The sequence below is a fragment of the Callorhinchus milii genome, unplaced genomic scaffold, assembly GCF_018977255.1.
Source record: "Callorhinchus milii isolate IMCB2004 unplaced genomic scaffold, IMCB_Cmil_1.0 Scaffold3, whole genome shotgun sequence".
Taxonomy (NCBI): Eukaryota; Metazoa; Chordata; class Chondrichthyes; order Chimaeriformes; family Callorhinchidae; genus Callorhinchus; species Callorhinchus milii.
The window spans coordinates 47,324,360-47,342,856 of record NW_024704744.1 but is presented as its reverse complement, the minus strand read 5'-3'; the positions used below and the strand labels follow the sequence as shown (position 1 = coordinate 47,342,856).

Genomic DNA, 18,497 nt, shown 5'->3' with positions numbered 1-18,497 from the left:
CGACTGTTTGTGGGACATTGCTGTGTGCAATTGGCTGCCGCATTTCACCCACAAAAGGTACAGTCAATTTAATTGTACAGTATATTCTGTGAAGAGCACTGACAAGTTTCAACAATGTTAAGATTCTATATCAAATGCAACGATTGTTATTATTATTAGTAGAATCACTTTGAACCTCCTGTTCATTTCTACAATATGATGAAATGTCCATTCATTCCCTGGCACCTCCCTACCTCTCCAACCTCCTCAATCCCCGATCCACCACCCAGCACCTCCGCTCGACTGGCACCGGCCTCCTGCTCATCCCTTACACCCTCTGCCTCACTATCGGAGATCGTGCTTTGCTTTGAACCACTACGCCCCAAAACTCTGGAACACTCTCCCTCAATCCCTCCGCCTTGCCCCCTCTCTCCCCTCTTTCAAGTCCCGCCTGAAAATTTCCTCTTTGACTGTGCTTACAGCCACCTCCCCCCGGCTTGAACTTAGGCTCCTCCACTATTAAGTGCTCTGAGACACTACCCTGCATGGAGGGCACTATATAAGTGCAAGTTATTGCTGCTGTTTCCTTCAACTGCCGCATGTTTTTTTGTGCCGAATTTGCTGTGGTGAATCCCCACCTCAAACCATGCAATTAGTTGCTGCCACATTTCCTTCTAACACACTGCAGAATAAAATTCCATTCCTCCCCCTTCCCCCCCACCCCCATAGACACACACACAGACACAGAATTTTATCTTGTGGTTACGATGATTGCTGCGTTTATCGGTCATCTGATTGTCTCATTCTCAAAGCATGAAGGGAGCAAGGAAGCCTTTGCCACCTACTTGTCGCCTTTCCTAGTTTTCTGGGTGTCACCTATTTTAGCATGTTAACAGCAGCTGCCATTAGGTCAGATTTATGGAAGGTTGTTCTTTCTGTGGCAGCTTCTGCCAATGTGTAACACTGTGTTTAGTTCAACCAACTGGAAGAGATGCCTTCCTGTTTCACTTTATTATCCAGGCCACATGTTTGTTCAGATCCATAATAGAAGCATCTGTTTTCAATCTGTTAGAACAATTGTGTGCAGAATTAAGTAAGGCTGCACCAGTTATTATATAAATAAGATTCTATATAAATGGCTGTTACATAATGGTTATTTGGGCAAATACAGCACTAACATTTTTGTTGCTCACCTATTTAATAATAATAATCCTTGCATTTGATATAGTGCTTTATCATGTCTTCGAGACTTCTCAAAGCGCTTCACAGAATATACTGTAAAGTGAATTAAATATATTTTGTGGGTGAAATGCAGCAGCCAATTTCGGACAGCAATGACCCACAAATAGTTGTGGATTGAATGACTCGCATTTTTATTATTATTATTAAGAGATTATTATCCCCAGAAAGTGGTCCGCCAATCGACTAACAACCGGGTTTCTACTTGCTGCTAGGTAAACAAAGGCGTGTGGAATAAGGAAACTTGCCCAACGTTTCGTCCTGCCAGGAATCGAACCCAGGTCCTCTTGCTGGGGAAGCAAGTTCTCTAACCACTGAGCTTCTTTTGGGACCATTTCATTACATGTATTAAGAAGGAAGTGCTTTATGCTTTGGTATATCTCTCTTTAGGAACATAGTAGTGTAATGATAAATGCATTTTTAAAATGTATTGCCTATTGAGTAGGCTTTAAAAATGTTAACTCTACGAAATCAAACTTGAGGTCATTATCTTTGTTGAGAACATCGTTCTGCAAATTATGCTATTGATGCTTGGGTGGTTGGATACGTGTGGAAAACTCTTCATCCACGATATGCCCAAATTGTTGAATCATGGTGCTTGGCAAAGCAGAAACTACTGAGCAGATGGTACAGTTGCATAATGTGAAAAAGCACCACCATTTCATTACTTTTCTCAAATCACTATAGTGATGCAAAGGCAGTTTGTGTCCATCCCCAGCATAGAGGTATTTTGAACCAAGGATTCAAATGCCCAATGTCAGTACTAAGAACTAATTTACAGTTCAGAGGATTGATGCTGGCTTGTGATTGTTAGTAAATAAATGAAGGGAAATATAGATCTTTCTCTTATTTAATTTTTTCTGATATCGCTTCCATATCAGTGTGTTTGTTTTTCTCTCACCTCAAGTTAAGGCGTGCATACATATGTCGTGTTCTTATCCTGCTAGTGTTAAAGATGTTTTAATTTGCTTTTGGTGGACTACCAAGATAACTACAACTATTTTTCTGCCCATCAATTGAATTAAAACAAAATAAAGGTACCTAAGGGCTATATATATAACGTATCAACAGGAAATAATCTCTGCATGATTTATGCCCTTCAAGCTTGTTAAAGGGATGGGAACCCTTAAGAATTACTTCCATGGTCAGAACCTTTAATTGATATAATATCTGCATGTAGTTGAGGATGCCTCACCTTAAGGAAAGAAAACCCTCCAATGTAGATAGATACTACTATGTTCTGTGCTACTGGTTCATATTGCAAATACTCTACAAATCATAACATTTGAGGACAAATTGGTGCTTCATGGATTTCTGGCACTAATTTGTCTCCATGACATTTTCTGCTCATACTCTTTTTAATGTAGCTGTTGCCAAATTTGGCAAATGTTGGCTGGCCCTTTTAAATTTGGCATGAATTGTCAGCCTGGCTCAGTTGGTAGTACTCTTGCCTCTGTGTCAGAGATTCCATATTCATGCCCACGTCTGGACTTTCAACTTATATACGTTAGGCTGATACTCCAGTGTAGTCCTGGAAGTGTGCATTGTTAGAGGTGTCGTCCTTCGGTTGAGGTGTTGAGGTCCTGTCTGTTCAGGTGGATGTTAAAGATTCCATGGCACTATATATACTAATAATAATCCTTGCATTTGATATAGCACCTTATCATGTCTTGGAGATGTCTCAAAGCGCTTCACAGGATACACTGTAAAGTGAATTGACTGTGTGTTTTGTGGGCGAAACGTGGCAGCCAATTGCGCACAGCAGGGTCCCACAAACAGTCATGGATTGAGTGACCATATTAATTTTTTTAAGGGATTATTGTACATTTATCTCTATACGTTTTGTGTATAAAGAGAGTCAGTACCACACAGTATAATTGAAAAAAGAAGGGTGTTTCTCTCTGTGTCCTGGCCAACAATGACCCAGATAAAATTGGTCATTCACTTTCTTCATGGCTGTGTGTGGGACATTGCTGTGTGCAAATTGGTTGCCATATTCACCTACAAAATACAAAGTCACTACACTTTACATAAAATTGTGAACTCAAAAAGTTATCTGTGAATGGGATGAGAATTTTTAAGAATGGGTATAGACTTAGATAATGGGACATAACTTCTGATGTGGAAATTAATTTGAGTTCTGGATTTGCTGTGGCGGTGAGAGTATTTATGCAGAATTTTTCTTCATGAGATTAAATGTGTATAAGGAACATGCACAACTGCAAATACAATAAACTCTTGTAATTGTAAACTCTTTACTGTTGTAAACACTTGTACTAGTAACTTATTTTTGAACGAAATTGCCAAGTTAGTATTTGCTCTTAATGCCTTCAATAAGGAATCTTGCCTTTATGTGTTTTTATTATTTTACTAATAAATGAAGACACCAAATTACATGTAATGTAGTCTCAGTAGAGTCAATTAGGCCTTCATACTAGTTTCAAAATCCATTTCCTTCCATTTACAATGATTTACATGAGAACATTTTTCAAATTAATTTCCTGAGGTGCTTTGTTGTTCTGCAGTTGGGATTCCTCCAAATGATATACTTCTGACTGATATGAAATGTGAAGTGCAATATTTATAGCTGGGAATGTGTGTGCATTGCAAGCAGACAGCGCTGCTTGTGTAGCTTCTACAGTTTTGTTTAAGGATATAAGTTTCATACAGACTTGGTGATTAGACACATCTTGTACCAACATAACATATGTCTATACTGGTTATAAGTAGCCTGTTCACAAATTGTCTCCAGTTCTTAAAGTTTTTTTGGTGTTGCAATTCGTATCAGTTTACACCTAAACTTTGTCCACTTGACTCAAAAGTGGACTTCACGCCTTCCTTTGCCGCTCCAAGGTCTGTCTCAAAATCTTCAGACTGAAGACTGCGCCTTCAGTCATTTTTTCCACTCCTCCCGAATGTAATCCCCAGCTCGGGTGCAAACTCTCGGCTATCCAGCACTTTGGGGCAATCTCCCAATATGAGAGGTGCTACGTAAATGCAATTTTTTGAAAATGTAATATTTGTGTAATGTATAAGCCTATAAAGAATTTAAAAAATAATCCTTGCATTTGATATAGCACTTTATCACATCAACAAAAAGTCTCAAAGGGCTTTGCACGATTTACTTTAGAGTGCAGTGACTGTGTATTTGTACCCAAACATGGCAGCCAATTTGCATACTGCAGTGTCCCACGAACAACCACAAAGAGAATGACCTTTTTTTTCTATCTTGAGGGATTGTTGGCCTGGACTCCAGGAGAAACTATACAAGTGTTCAGAACAGCATCTTTTTCAAACCTTACACAATTCAAACTCAGCATGACATAGCTTGCCTGTTGAGTGTGCATCCATGCTTAATGTGGTGCATTGAGATGAGGTGCAGAAATGGAACACTTAATGTCCAGCCTGGTCTTCTGCAGTGAGGGTGCTGAGAGACAGCGCTAAGTGATTACATGTGCTTCCGTGTCTAGTGACCATTCAATTGTTTTTTTTTGGAACCTATCCTATTCTCGTTGAAAGTTAACCCTCGCGCATATTCCAGCAGGAGTCATCAGACAGAATCATTAGTAGGAACCATGTGTTCTCCCTCTGTTCTCTTAATTCCCAGTCCAGCCCAACCCTCCTCAGAAACACTGTAAACCAATTGTTCTCCCACTGCTACAGGGTTTCAAATAACAAGCTATTCTGATTAAAAACGTTAAATCTTTCACGCAGAAGTGACAGGAGCAAAGTAAGGCTACATTTGGAGTAGCTTATGTGACATTCATTCTGGGGTCAAAAAGTGTCAGGATATGATCAGCATGCTGCCATATATGAACCAGACATTTGGTTATCATATGGTAAGAAATGATGTGGTGAATCCTTGTGGACCTTAAACTGAAATCATGTGAGTTGGCTGTTACTTTTGATGAGTTCTGAATGCTACCAGATAGTGTCTCATTCGTTTCCCCTCTGCAGACCTGTTGTCCTTGCTGGATGGAGATCATTACTAGTGCCAGCAATTCCATGCAATAAACTTTGGGAAAAGGGCTCAGTGACGGGTTATCAGGAATGGCGAGTTGGGCATTTTTTAAAATAAATAAATGGAGTAGGGATATTGACAGCATGGTGACAAGTGGTAGTGATAAATTAAGCCAATGTTGATTTGTCAGGAGCTTGTAATAATAAGAATAACTCTTGCGTGGAGTCCTGTAGCTCAGTGGTTAGAGCACTCGCCTCACAAGCGAGACACCTGGATTCGATACCGGGCAGGGTGAAACGTTGGGCAAGTTTCCTTACTCTACATGCCTCTGTTTACCTAGAGGTAAGTAGAAGCCAGTTGTTAGTCGATTTATAATGGTAATAAGTAATAATGCTTCCAAAAAAATAGATGATAATAAATTGGTCACTCAATCCATGACTCTTTGTGGGACGCTGCGGTGTGCAATTGGCACATCAGGAGAACGTTTCAAAGTTCTTCACAGGATTTACTGCAAAGTGCAGTATTTTTTAGGTGAACATGTTGACCAATTTGCACACAGCAATATCCCACAGTCTTTTTTTTACTGGGGGATTGCTGGTCAGTACACTGGGAGAAATCCCCTTTTTTAGAATAGTGCCATAGAATCTTTAAAGTCTACCTGAACCATATAACCATAGAAATTTACGACACAGAAGAATGTTTGGCCCACTCTGTCTGTGCAGAGGCTCCCTCAAGAGCGGTCCTTTCAGTTCCACTTATGTGCCCTTTCCCCTGTAGTTGACTTTTTTAAGGTGTCTTGTCTAGTTCCCTCTTGAAGGCCAGTATGGATTTTGCCTCAACCACCTTTCCTGGCAGGGCATTTCCATATTCTAATTCAGGGTGGTCCAACCTTTTGGCTGCCGCGGGTCGGATTTCGTATTTGAGAAAGGTCCGCGGGCACCAAAAGTAATATTTTGTGTTTCCCTTCCAGAAACATAACCACATTTACACAGCACCTTTTTCATGTGGGAAGGTCGGTTGGGCACCTGAGCTGGGAGTGGAATCCAAGAGAGGTAGGATGGGAAGTGGAAAAGATGACCCAAAGCGTGGTCAAAGAGTTAGGTCTTGACTTGCCTTGAAAGAGGGGAGGGAGTAATTTGGAGAGTCCCAGGAATGGAACTCCAGAGAGCGGAGGCAAAATGGCGATAGTGGGGCAGATTGGGGTGGGAACAGTACCTCCAACAATGCAGCGTTCCCGCAGCATCAATTATAGAGTGTCCGCCTGGGCACTAAAGGTTCCGACGTGGAGCTTGAACCCACAACCTTCTGACTCAAGAGAGTGCTACCAAGTAATCCGGTCTGATACCAAAATAGGGGAAATACAGCACCTAACTTTCTTTTTCAAAAACAGCAGTCGCTGGGAACACTCAGCAGGTCAGGCAGCATCTATGGAAAAAGGAAAGTGAGTCGACGTTTCGGGTCCACAACCCTTCGTCTTCTGCTGAGTGTTCCCAGCGACTTCTGTTTTTGTTTCAAATTTCTAGCATCAGCGGTATTTTGCATTTTGTTTCTTTCTTTTTGGTTCCTTTGAGGCTAAATAGTGGAAAGCTGTCTGATTAGTGTATCTGCCTGAGATAGATGTGTATTATTTTAATGAGGACAAACTCCACAAGTCTGAAACATTATCACATTTGTCCATAATAGGAGAACACAGTTCATATTACTAGAATTCAAGTCTTGAGCACCTTACAACATCAAAGACAACGTGCACTTATATCCTAGCCTTCATGTGGATAATGTGTTGGAGCTCTTCAGTTCACAACTCCTTCACACTCCAGCACCTCCCTGTCTCTTGATCTTCTACCCACTCCTCTGCTCAATCTCCATTTGGCTAACTCAGGCTTACAACGAACCCCCTACAGCTGAGGTTTGAGTTACTACACTTTGGAACTCCCTCCCTCATTGCCTGTGATCTATGTATCTGTAAATTCCACCTTAAAACCTACTTCTTCAACTGTGCCTATAGTCACTTCCCCCTCCTTTTCTGCCTTCTCCCTTTCTTGTCATTTGATCCTGTCATTTTGAAGCGCTCTGAGATGTTATCCAAAGTGAAGGGTGCAATGTAAGTTGTATTGTCTTTGTCCTTCAGGTGCTATTTTCTTTTAAGAACTGCATTTGTGTTGAAAATGTTTGGGAGGATTAGACTGTTGTAACTTGTACACTGGATTCTGAACTATAGAACTGATGAATAAATGAAGCTGCTGTGAAGATTTGTGGTGACCCTCTTGACAAACAGACCTGGAGCAGAGCCAGGTTAGATCAGAGGTCAAATAATAAACAAGACAGAGGAATCGAGAACCAAGCCATTTATTCATTACACAATAAATCAATCCCTATCTAAACACTCACACCTCTAATAGAAAATGCCACTGTACATTCTATGGCTTGTGCTAAACTAATACAGCCAACCTTAACATTCAACACGAACCAGATGAATTGCAAAGGGAAAGCTATGGTATAAAGCAAGCAGTCAAACCTAGCTTCTCTACTGAATGCTGTTCTTTATCTCCCTCTGAGGTTTATGTTGGCTGTACTTAGCTGAGCTACCAGTTACCTCCCCCTCTGGCTTTATACATGAGGTCAGACACTTGTGCAAAGATCATGTTCAGCGTCCTGTATTACTTGTCCATTCTCCATTGCTAAAGGAGTGGGGCCTGCTATGAACCTTTGTGGTGGGGCGGGAAGCAAAGGACCAGATTGCTGATGTGAATGGGTTTATTTCTACTGGTAGTTTGATGCAGTCAGGTACTGAGCCAGTCTGTTTGCTGCTCAATCAGTTTTCCAGTGTTACGTGTAAAAGTGTTAAGAATATAACTTTGTTAGGAAGCGAAACTCCAAGGACTGGCTTACACCTGCATGGCAACCTACACATCTGACAGTCAAAGGTACAGTATAAATTCCACATTTGAGAATCCATCTCAAAGTGTATTAAATAAAGTGATCTTCTTTTTCTTTCAAATTGTTTACTTTCCACCTATCTTCCCCAAATGGCAATATACTGTTGTGCTTAGCCATTCGCTAAATAGGCTTAGTCACTAGGTTGTCTCACCCAGCAAACACATGCACACTTCAGCATGAGTTGTGGGTTAGGGAGTGATTAGCGCAGAAACGCTGGGCTCCTGCAGAAGCACTGTAAATATAGTACCCTGTTGACGTGAGCAGTGCAGACCAGGATTTGAACATGAGGGGTTCCTATTATGTATAGCTCAATACTTTAATAATAATGATAATAATAATCCTTGCATTTGATATAGCGCTTTTCATGTCTTCTAGACGTCTCAAAGCGCTTCACAGAATAGACTGTAAAGTGAATTGACTGTACATTTGTGGGCGAAACGCAGCATTCAATTGCACATAGCAGTGTCCCACAAACAGTCGTGGATTGAAGTGACCAATTTATTGTTGTTCTCTTTCTTGAGGGATTATTATCAGGGGTGTGCAATAAGGAAACTTGCCCGAAGTTTCACCCTGCCGGGAATCGAACCCAGGTCTCTCGCTTGTGAAGCAAGTGCTCTAACCACTGAGCTACAGGACTCAACAGAGTGTACTTAATAAAGTGCTTTTTTATCGCATCCTTTAGCTCATTTTTGTGTACTTTAGAATTATAGGTTATGTGTAGAACCAAAGATCTTAACAGCAAACAACAATAGCATTTCATTTGTATAGCGCCTTTCACGTCGGGAGGACGCCCCAGGGCGCTGGACAGACAGAGTTTCGGACCTGAGCTGAGGGTCGGGGTGGAGGAGGGGGGAAGGCAGGGGGGAAGCAGGGAGATTGAAAGCCCGCTCGAAGAGGGTGTAGGGTCACAGAGTCTAGTGCGGGAGAGGACACTGGCTGCAGAATTCTGGATGACTGCAGCCTATGGAGAGAGGAGTTGGGGAGGCCGACAAGTAGTAAGTTTGCATAGTCAAGCCTCGATGCAGAGAAGAAGTAACAAGATGATCCCCAATGTTGGAGAAATGAGCGATGAGCAATGAATAGACAAGCTAGGGCTCTTCAGTCTTGAAACAACACATCTCAGAGGGGACCTCATAGAGGTATCATTTTTTTAAAATAGTGGATTGAGAAAATAAACTCAGAACAATAGTTTCATATGCACAAAAGTTAGCGTTGCAAAGGACAATTTCAGGATAGACGTGAGGATTTCTTTTTTAGCCAGAGTGTAATTATTGACTGGAACAAGTTACCAAGATGATGGTTGATGGGATGTAGGGTAGCTATTCTGGTAGGTTAAGATTAAATGGGTTGAATGGCCTTGTCCATTCAAACCTCTCTTGTGAGGCCTCATCGCAATCAGTAAAAATAGGTCCAGTTCTCCGATCTCTGCTCATCGTTCAAACCACTCATCCCTGGTGTCATCCCAGTAATTCCTATCTACATTCTCTCTATAGATCCTTTCTGAAGTGAGGTGACCAAAACTGGACCCTGGCACAGTAATCTAACTGCAGTCTAACCAATGATTTATACAAGTTAAGCATCATCTCTTTGGTTTTAATATTCTATGCTCCTATTTATAGAACCGTAAATCCCATTAGCTTTCTTCACAGCTTTGTCCACCTGCCTTCCCACCTTTAAAGATTTATATGAAGCCTAATTCTCTCTGCTCTTCAATTTCTTTTAAAATGACTATTGAGCACATACTTCCTCTCCTTATTTTCTTCCCCAAAATGTATAACCTCAACTTATAACCTCAAACTTTGCTGCTTTAAATGTCATCTGCCAAATTTACCAGACTGTCTATTGGCCGAGAAATGATAGACATAATGTAGCAAATTTCTTTCTGCAGAATTGAGAAGTGAACTATGAATGAAGGCACAAATTATAAACACCATTAAAAGATCTATACAGTAACTATATCAATGTAAGTAATTGTTGAAATTCCTTTTAGGTAATTACCTAATTACCTTGGGGAGGACAAGTTTGCAGGGCTATTGGGAGAGAGCGGGGGAGTGGGATTGATTTGGATAGCTCTTTTCAAAGAGCCGGCATAGACACGATGGGCTGAATGGCCTCCTTATATGCTATATAATTCTATGAATTAGGTCTATTATGCACCAAATATGAATGTGTTTTTATATGCCATATACGCAGAAGGAATTACAAGTGTTCTTAACTCTGGAATGATTTATTATTTATGGAATTAATAATAATTTATTTTCATTGGTTAATTAGAAAATTAAGAGCATCTACAATGACTGTGACATATGCTGTAAAGTACACACAAGTTTTGCACATGGTTTATTGTATAATATAGCAGAAACACTGGGTACATTATACCTAAACTTATCAGATTACAATTTCAAATGGTATAATCAGTGTATATCGAGCTTTTTAACGTGGAGTGCTGTAGCTTAGTGGTTAGAGCACTTGCCTCGCAAACGAGATGATGTGGGTTCGTTTCCCGGCAGGGCAAAATGTTGGGCAAGTTTCCTTACTCCACACGCCTCTGTTTACAGAGCAGTAAGTAGGAACCCAGTTGTAAGTCGATTGGCGGATCGCTTTTCCGGTGGTTAATAATTCCTTAAGAACATTTTTTAAAAATGATCACCCAATCCACGACTGTTTGTGGGACACTGCTGTGCGCAATTGGCTGCCGAGTTTCGCCCACAAAATATACAGCCAATTCACTTTGCAGTATATTCTGTGAAGGGTTTTGAGATATCTTGAAGATGTGATAGGGAACTATATCAAATCAAGGATTATTATTAAAAACTGAAGGCCCGACCACCAACAGGTTGTTATGGTGTTTATAGGTCGCAGAGGAAGGGGGGAGCATGACTGTGGAGAGGTTTAAAAGTGAGGATGAAGATTTTAAACCAAATTCTCTGGATGTTGGAGAACCAATGAAGCCAGGCGAGGAATGCGGGTGATCAGTTTACGGAGCTTGGTGTGGGAGAGGACACAATCTGCAACGGTCTGACTAATCTGCATCTTGTGCAGGGAATAGTTGGGAAGTCTGGCAAGCATGGAGTTAATGTAGTTGAGCTTGGCTGTGATGTAGCGTGATGAATGCAAGAGATACCACTTCTCTACCTCACCTGGTTGCTAACCTTCATGACTCATCCTAGAGGGCCAAGTCCGATCATGTTCTCATCCGATTTTCCCTCCCTCCTACACACTTAACAATGTCCAGCAACAGTCACAGTCACTCTAGTCATATGGCAATTCCTGCTGAGGTTTTACTTTTATACCCAGGCACATTGAAGGTAGCAAAGTGCCCTTGTTTATCAAAGAAAAAGTCCTGGTTGCAGAAAATGATATCCAGCAAAGATAGGTTACAAATGTCACATCACTGCAATGAACACAAATGGTTTGCCGTGTAAATCCCCATGAGGAGGTTATCTTCATTGTAATCTCCTCCATCAATTCATTATCTTTTTCCACATCCATGTTCTATCGAAGGAAATATGTTAAGCCTTTCCTGCTGTCCCTTGTTGGTGTTATGGCTGACGTTGATGGTACAGACACTACACTTACCTGATATGCATGATAACACATTCACTGAAAGATTAAATTGTGATGTCTTCATTGTACAATTACAGAAATGCAATCTTTAGTGGATGACTGTAACTAATACTGCTCTGTAGGTTGCAGTTGTATAACTATTCTTTTATATGTACAAACCATGGCTGGCAACTGTGAGCTAAATGAAGTGTTTAGAAATAATAGTACCAATATTTGGAAAACCACAGCAAATTTGATTTAATTGCTTTACTTACAAGGGAACTTTTAGGCTACTTCTAAAATGATAGGTTTCAATAGTTTTCTGATACTCATTCTATTAAAGGTTCTCAGCAATGTGCGGCTGTGGAAAATGAAGTTTGCAATGCTGAAAGATGCCTCCATATTTTGCTGCCTAATTACAGTACTTAACATGTAGCTTCATAAGACTTTCCTGATTTAATTTTGAAGGTAGGTGTTATTGTTCAAAGGACCTGATTGCCATGATTGCTCCAACTGTTGTATATTGCTTGTATATGCTGGAACATGTGTTCTACCTGAGATTATAATATTGTTTGTATTTTTTTCAGATCTGATACAAGCTACAAATGAGACAAATGTTAATATACCTCTGATGGCCGACACACTGTTTGAGAGAGCGACAAATAGCAGCTGGGTAGTGGTGTTTAAGGCTCTGGTTACCACACATCACTTGATGGTCCATGGCAATGAGGTACATCTTATTCCTATTGCAATTCCAAATGCAGCATTTTAGTCCTGCAAGAAACTACTGTATGATCCGAAAACATCAAGTAACTGGAGCATTACAGGCTCAGGTCATATCAGTGCTGGTGTCTGTCATTGTTAACTTGTATTGTGAATAATTCAGTGACATTATACGAGGTATGTCATTTACCATTGAATGAGAATTATGAGGTTGCAGTAACTGCTTTCTAGTGAATCGTGGTGATTTAATTTTGCTTCATATTCATTGATGCTCATTAGTCTTTCAAATTGAGGTCTAATGTACCGACCCAACAAACCTTAGCAAATCAGTATTGCTCTTCCTAAGCCGCTGTGCTCATCATGTGTTAATAAAGTAATGGATGTGGTGACATTTTTTCTCATCTCATCTTAAAGATAATAAGAGGAAACGGCAGACTGCTCAATTCAACACTCTGTGTAGAGGTCTCAAAAGTTTTGGTCATAGCAAAAGGTAGAATTGTGATCGAGTGCTCTGACAATTGAGATCACAGCTTGACTGTATCTGGAAGGATTGCCTCGGGCATTGAAGTTAATAGAAAATGAAAAATAAAACCACCATTAACAAGATACCTGTTAAATATTTCATTAGCTATTTTCGATGGTTGGCATATTCTTCTCCAGCTCCTCCCGCCCGTGCCCATTTAAAACAAAAAAAGCACAACCCTAATCTCAAGTGCTCCCTCAGCTCTACAGAAGCCACACTTTTCCTGTCCCACATTGAAAACACCCTCTAAAGTGAGATCCCGAGGAAAATAAACCACCCTCTTTCTCTCCCTTAAAGTATTTTAAATAGAGTTAACCCAAGGATGAGATGTAATTAACCCCCTCCACGTGTTGGTGTGGCAGAATAAAAGGTGTATTTTTCCCAGTGAGACTGTGGTTGTGAGGGTAGGATGACTATGAGACAAATACAACATTAAGTGTTTACTGAGAATGAGTTATTTGGCCAATCAACATTAGATTTGTGCACAACACTGCCACAGAATTCCCAGTGGGGCCTGAAAACCATCTCTATAAAAATAAGTTAGTTATTCTTAACTTTATTCGTGTCTTTAAGATGCATTTTATTTCAATTCATCAGTAGTTTATTTGATAAATGCTTCCTGAATGAATACTTTGAAGGAACTTTCAATGTTTGCACCAAAACTGTTTTTCCACTTTTGCAAACAAACAGCTCTTAATCATGCATATTTCCTGTTCCAGTGTGAATAAACTTGTGTTCAGGATAAATGTGGATTCATTCATTCAATGTAAAATAGGACTTGCCTCCATCCCTTGGGGAACAGTTATCTGGAGACATTATTTGTTCAATATTTCATGCACAAGATAAGATGAACGTCTACTGTTCTGGTCTGTACTCTTTATTCTTTCAGTTGTACACTTGTCTGTCATCCTTCATTCTGTCATTGACCTTTCCTGTCATCTGCATATTTTTTAAAAAAACTTTGCCTTTGGTTTTAACATTTTAACATATGTTTTGGGATAGCTTTATTCTTTGGAATTGTGACTAAATTACACTGGGCTACTTCAGTTGAATTCCTGCAAGTTGACTCTATCTGACTCTCCATCCCCCAGAGGATAGTGTTCAAAATCCTTGTCCTCGACTTCAAAGCCCTCCACGACCTTGCTCCTTCCTACAATAACAACAACAACAAGATTGTATTTATAGAACGCCGTTCAAGTCGGGAGGACGTCCCAAGGCGCTGGACAGTTGGGTCTGGACCCGAGCAGGGGGGAAATGGTCAGGGTGAGGGGAGGGAAGGGAGGGAGCGAGGAGGGGATAGAGAGTCGAGAGCGGAGCTGAAGACACGGTTGAAGAGAAAGGCCTTGAGACTGGTCTTGAAGGGGGAAAGGGAGGAAGCAAGGTGAAGGCACTGGGGGATGGAGTTCCAGAGCCTAGGGGCTGAGAGGCTGAAGGCCCGGCCACCGATGGTATACTGGTTAGGGCGGGGGATGTGGAGCAAACCGGAGCCAGAGGAACAGAGGGTACGGGCAGGTAGGTACGAGGATAGTAGGTCGGAGAGGTAGGAGGGAGCAAGGCCGTGAATGGCCTTGTAGGTGAGGATGAGGATCTTGAAATCGATCCTCTGGGGGATGGGGAGCCAGTGGAGGTGAACGAGGGTGGGAGTGATGTGGTTGCGAAGTCTGGTGCGGGACAGTACACGAGCTGCAGAGTTCTGAATGACCTGCAGCTTGTGGAGGGAGGTGTCGGGAAGGCCGGCGAGGAGAGAGTTCCCATAGTCCAGCCTTGAGGTGATAAAGACGTGGACCAGAGTTTCAGCAGCGTGAGGGGTGAGGTAGTGCCATAGTCTGGCGATGTTCCGGAGGTGATGGAAGGCGGTGCCAGTTGTGGTGCGGATGTGAGGGAGAAAGGACAGCTCAGGGTCGAACAAAACGCCGAGGTTCCTGACTGGCTTTGAGAGGTGGAGAGTGCAGCCTTGGATGCTGATGCTGTCAGCGCCTGAGGTGCGGAGGCGCTGACGCGAGCCAATCAGGAGGGCCTCAGTTTTGTGCATTCAACCTAGTTAGAAAGATCCTGGGTTCTAGTTCGTCAAATAATAACACCTCTAATCTCGGACCAGAATAGAATATTAAAAGGGCATTGTGTTCATTCCCAAGGATGTCCTGGAAAAGAGATACCTGCTAAATTGCTCCCATGTTGGATTGTACAATTGCATAAAGCTTTGAGATCACCATTGATGCAGCAGTCATTACAGCTCTGCAGAATTATCAAATGATTGAGGTGTTCTCAGGAAATACTTTGTATGAAATGGTACCTTAGGTAATTCTGTATATTTAATTTTTACCGCACATAAAGACCGTATGTATGTGTGTGTGTGTGTGTGTGTCTATGTATGTCCTCCAGTAGCAGAGGTATAATGCCACTTGTAGGATCAAAATTGCCACCTTGTGTGAGATTAATTGCCTCCAAATAAAATTGGTCACTTACGTCATGGTTGTTTATGGGACATTGTATGCAAAAGGTCTGTTGCTTTGACCTACAAACATAGAATCACTACACTTTACAGTAAAATCCTGTGAAACATTTTAAGATGTCCCAGTGGCATTATAATGCGCTATATCAGATGCAGAAAATTATAATTATATTATCTCACTCAGCACAGAATGGATATTTCTGGTCCATATGGGCAATCATTATCAGCTGATCCAACAGGAGATAAATGATTTTCTGACTTTCTGAACAAATTCAAACCCTTTTTCTCTTTCTCCCATTGGATCTTTAATGCATTGTTACCTGCATTATTACCAGCAGCAGATTAATAATTTGTGTTGAGAAATCGCAGGGACACGTGTTGTGTTCCATGATGCAGTGTGTTGGTGATCCAGTGTGTGTTTTCGAGTGCTACTTCATTTACAGCTTTACGTAAAAGACAGGGATAACTTTCCAAAATTTCATTTTTGTTCAGCACAATACTGACCAATTTTAATCAAAATACAAACCATCTAATTCATCTGGTAATGCATCCAGCCCTTGTTGGCACCTCAAGCTTCTGGTAATTGATGTTCTGTCGAAGAACCTTGGAGACAGACTTACTATTTCACTTGGGACCTGCTTATTTCCTGCTCTGCATTCTTTTTTGGTTAAAGTACACACTTAGCTGGTTTTAAATTATTTAGCTAAAGCAACGCTTTATTTAAAACAAGTGAAACACTGAGGGTGAGGTTGGGTTCTGGCCTTACTGAAAACATAACCTAGTTGATACCAGACCTCATGACTTACTTGTTAGCCTGGCTCAGTTAGTAGCACTTTCACCTCTGAGTCAAAAGTAGTGGGTTCAAGCCCAATGTAAGGACTTTGCTCTCATAGTCTATGCTGTTGCTCAAATACAATACTGGAAGTATGCTGCATGTTCGAGGTGGCATGCTTCAAATGTTAAATTGATGCCTTGTCTAAGCACAAATAAGAATTGGTCATTCACTTCACTTTATTGCTGTTTGTGGGTCATTGCTATGTGGAGATTGACTGTTGCGTTTGGTCACAAGGTACATAGTCACTCCACTTTGCAATATGTCCAGTAAAGCGCTTTGAGACGTCCTCCACCACAAAATTCCCACAAGCAAACATGAAGTGAATGATCTACAACAATTTGTATAGCGCCTTTCACCCGCTGTTGTGTTTAAATCTGATAGGAATGGCTATTTGGGTGGGCTTTGCAACAAAAATTTCACACATATCGATTAACACATTATCCTGATCCTGAAATGCTACAATTGGTGACAACTTCTGGAATTTTTGAATTGAAAGTTTAGTGTTTAGCCAGATTGTGGCACAGCACCCTGCATTTTCGGCTCAGTGTTTGCCTCCTCCCCCCGTGCCCCGGTTTGGATCGGTGCCCAGGCTGTTGGGAAGCAGTTTTGTTGCTAGTGGAGAATTGCATCCACCCTTAGATCCTCCATTGCTGCACTCAAGCAGAAACTAAGCCAGTTCTTGTGAAGGAGTTCATTGATATATCACTGCTTTCATTTTTCTGTGGGCCAAAAAAATCTTGAGTCTTGCTTGTGGATTTTTAATTTTCATTTTAGGTGATTCACTTTTCACCCAGCACAGTGATTCAGATTCTTCTAACTAAACAGGCAACTACTAATGCTGAATTATTTGCTATTTTGAATATCCTTGAATAAGTTATTGATCAGTCCACTCTGCTCCCCCATTAGTCTGCTATTTCCTCACCTTCACAGCTACTCAATCCTGAACAGTTAACCACAGCCTTCTATCTGCCTCTTGTAAAATGTCGACATTGTTTACCATGTTACAGCACCCAAATGGTCCAATTAGCTCATTCAATTTGTTCTGGTAATTTTTTCCAGATTAGTCATCTGATCGAATTCTTCTGTGTTGCAAGCTCCCTATTCCTCCATTTGTTTCATCACCTTTTAAAATAATTTATGAACTCTGCCTCACCTGTGATTTGCAGCAACTACCTAGAGATAGATGTTCTTGGAGAATTACACGTCAACCCTATTAGAAACATCCCCCATGTTGAGTGCAGATTCACTTTGTCTACCGTGATCCTGCAAGTCCACCCAAATTCTGAGGCTGTCTAGACCGGAGTTCTCTTCTAATAGTTCTTCTCCCAACCCGTCAGGTGCACCGTTCCTCAGGGTGCTATCCAGCTCAGTCCAGTCCTTTCACGATCTATATGCTTCCGCTCAGCATGTCATCTGCAGGCATAGAGTTAACTTTCATATGAATGCAGATGTCACCCAACCTCCATTTCTCTGTCTCCACCCTCGACTCCAGAACCACTGCTGTCCTGACAGACTGTCTGTCAAACATCATGTCCTGGATGAGAGCCAACTTTCTCCAGTTGAATGTCAACAAGACCGAGGCTATCCTGCTTGCTTCACAGTCTAAGCTTTCTCATCTCAGATGCTGACAGTATCAACTGTATGAATGCACATTCCAACTTGTGGAGTCAGTGCAAAACCTCTATGTCTTGTTTGACTCTCAACTGTCCTTTAATACCCACATCCATGCTTTTACCCAGTCAGCTTTTCTCCACCTCTATAACATTGTCTGCCTCCGCCAATTCATCTCCCCTCGGGCTGCCAAAACCCTCATCAATGTATTTATCATGTCCAGGCTATACCATGCCAACCATCTGCTTGCAGGACTCCCCAGCTATTCCCTATACAAACTGCTGACTATCCAGAACTCTGCCTTTGGCTCTGCCATGTCCTTCGCTACACTAGGCTCCATGGCCTGTCACGCGTGTTCACCTCCATCAGTTCCCCACCTCCAGGGGATCAAATTCAAGCTCCTTGTCCTAACCTTTAAATCCCTTCACGATTTTGTCCCCTCTGCAATTTCCTCAAACAGTACCAACCTGGCCACTCCAATTGCTCATTGAGCACCAGCCTGAATGTTGACAAAGCTGAGGCCCTTCTGCTTGCTTCCCAGTCGATGCTTTCTCTTCTCAGATGCTGAACAACAACAACAAAATTTCTTTTTTATAGTGCCTTTCACATCAGGAGGACGTCGCAGGGCGCTGGACAGACAGAGTTACGGACTCGAGCTGAGGGTCGGGATGGGGGAGTGGGGACGGCAAGG

At 41.6% G+C, this 18,497-nt stretch overlaps 1 protein-coding gene across 3 annotated transcripts in view; it reads left to right on the top strand.

Moving 5' to 3' along the window:
- The window catches only part of snap91a (synaptosome associated protein 91a), a 146,728-nt gene that overhangs the window by 36,070 nt on the left and 92,161 nt on the right, over window positions 1-18,497 (top strand). For all 3 annotated transcript variants that reach the window (XM_042332911.1, XM_042332910.1, XM_042332912.1), the window contains exon 2: window positions 12,250-12,392. In XM_042332911.1, coding sequence (XP_042188845.1) covers window positions 12,250-12,392 — 143 coding nt within the window. The remainder of the gene's footprint in view (window positions 1-12,249; window positions 12,393-18,497) is intronic.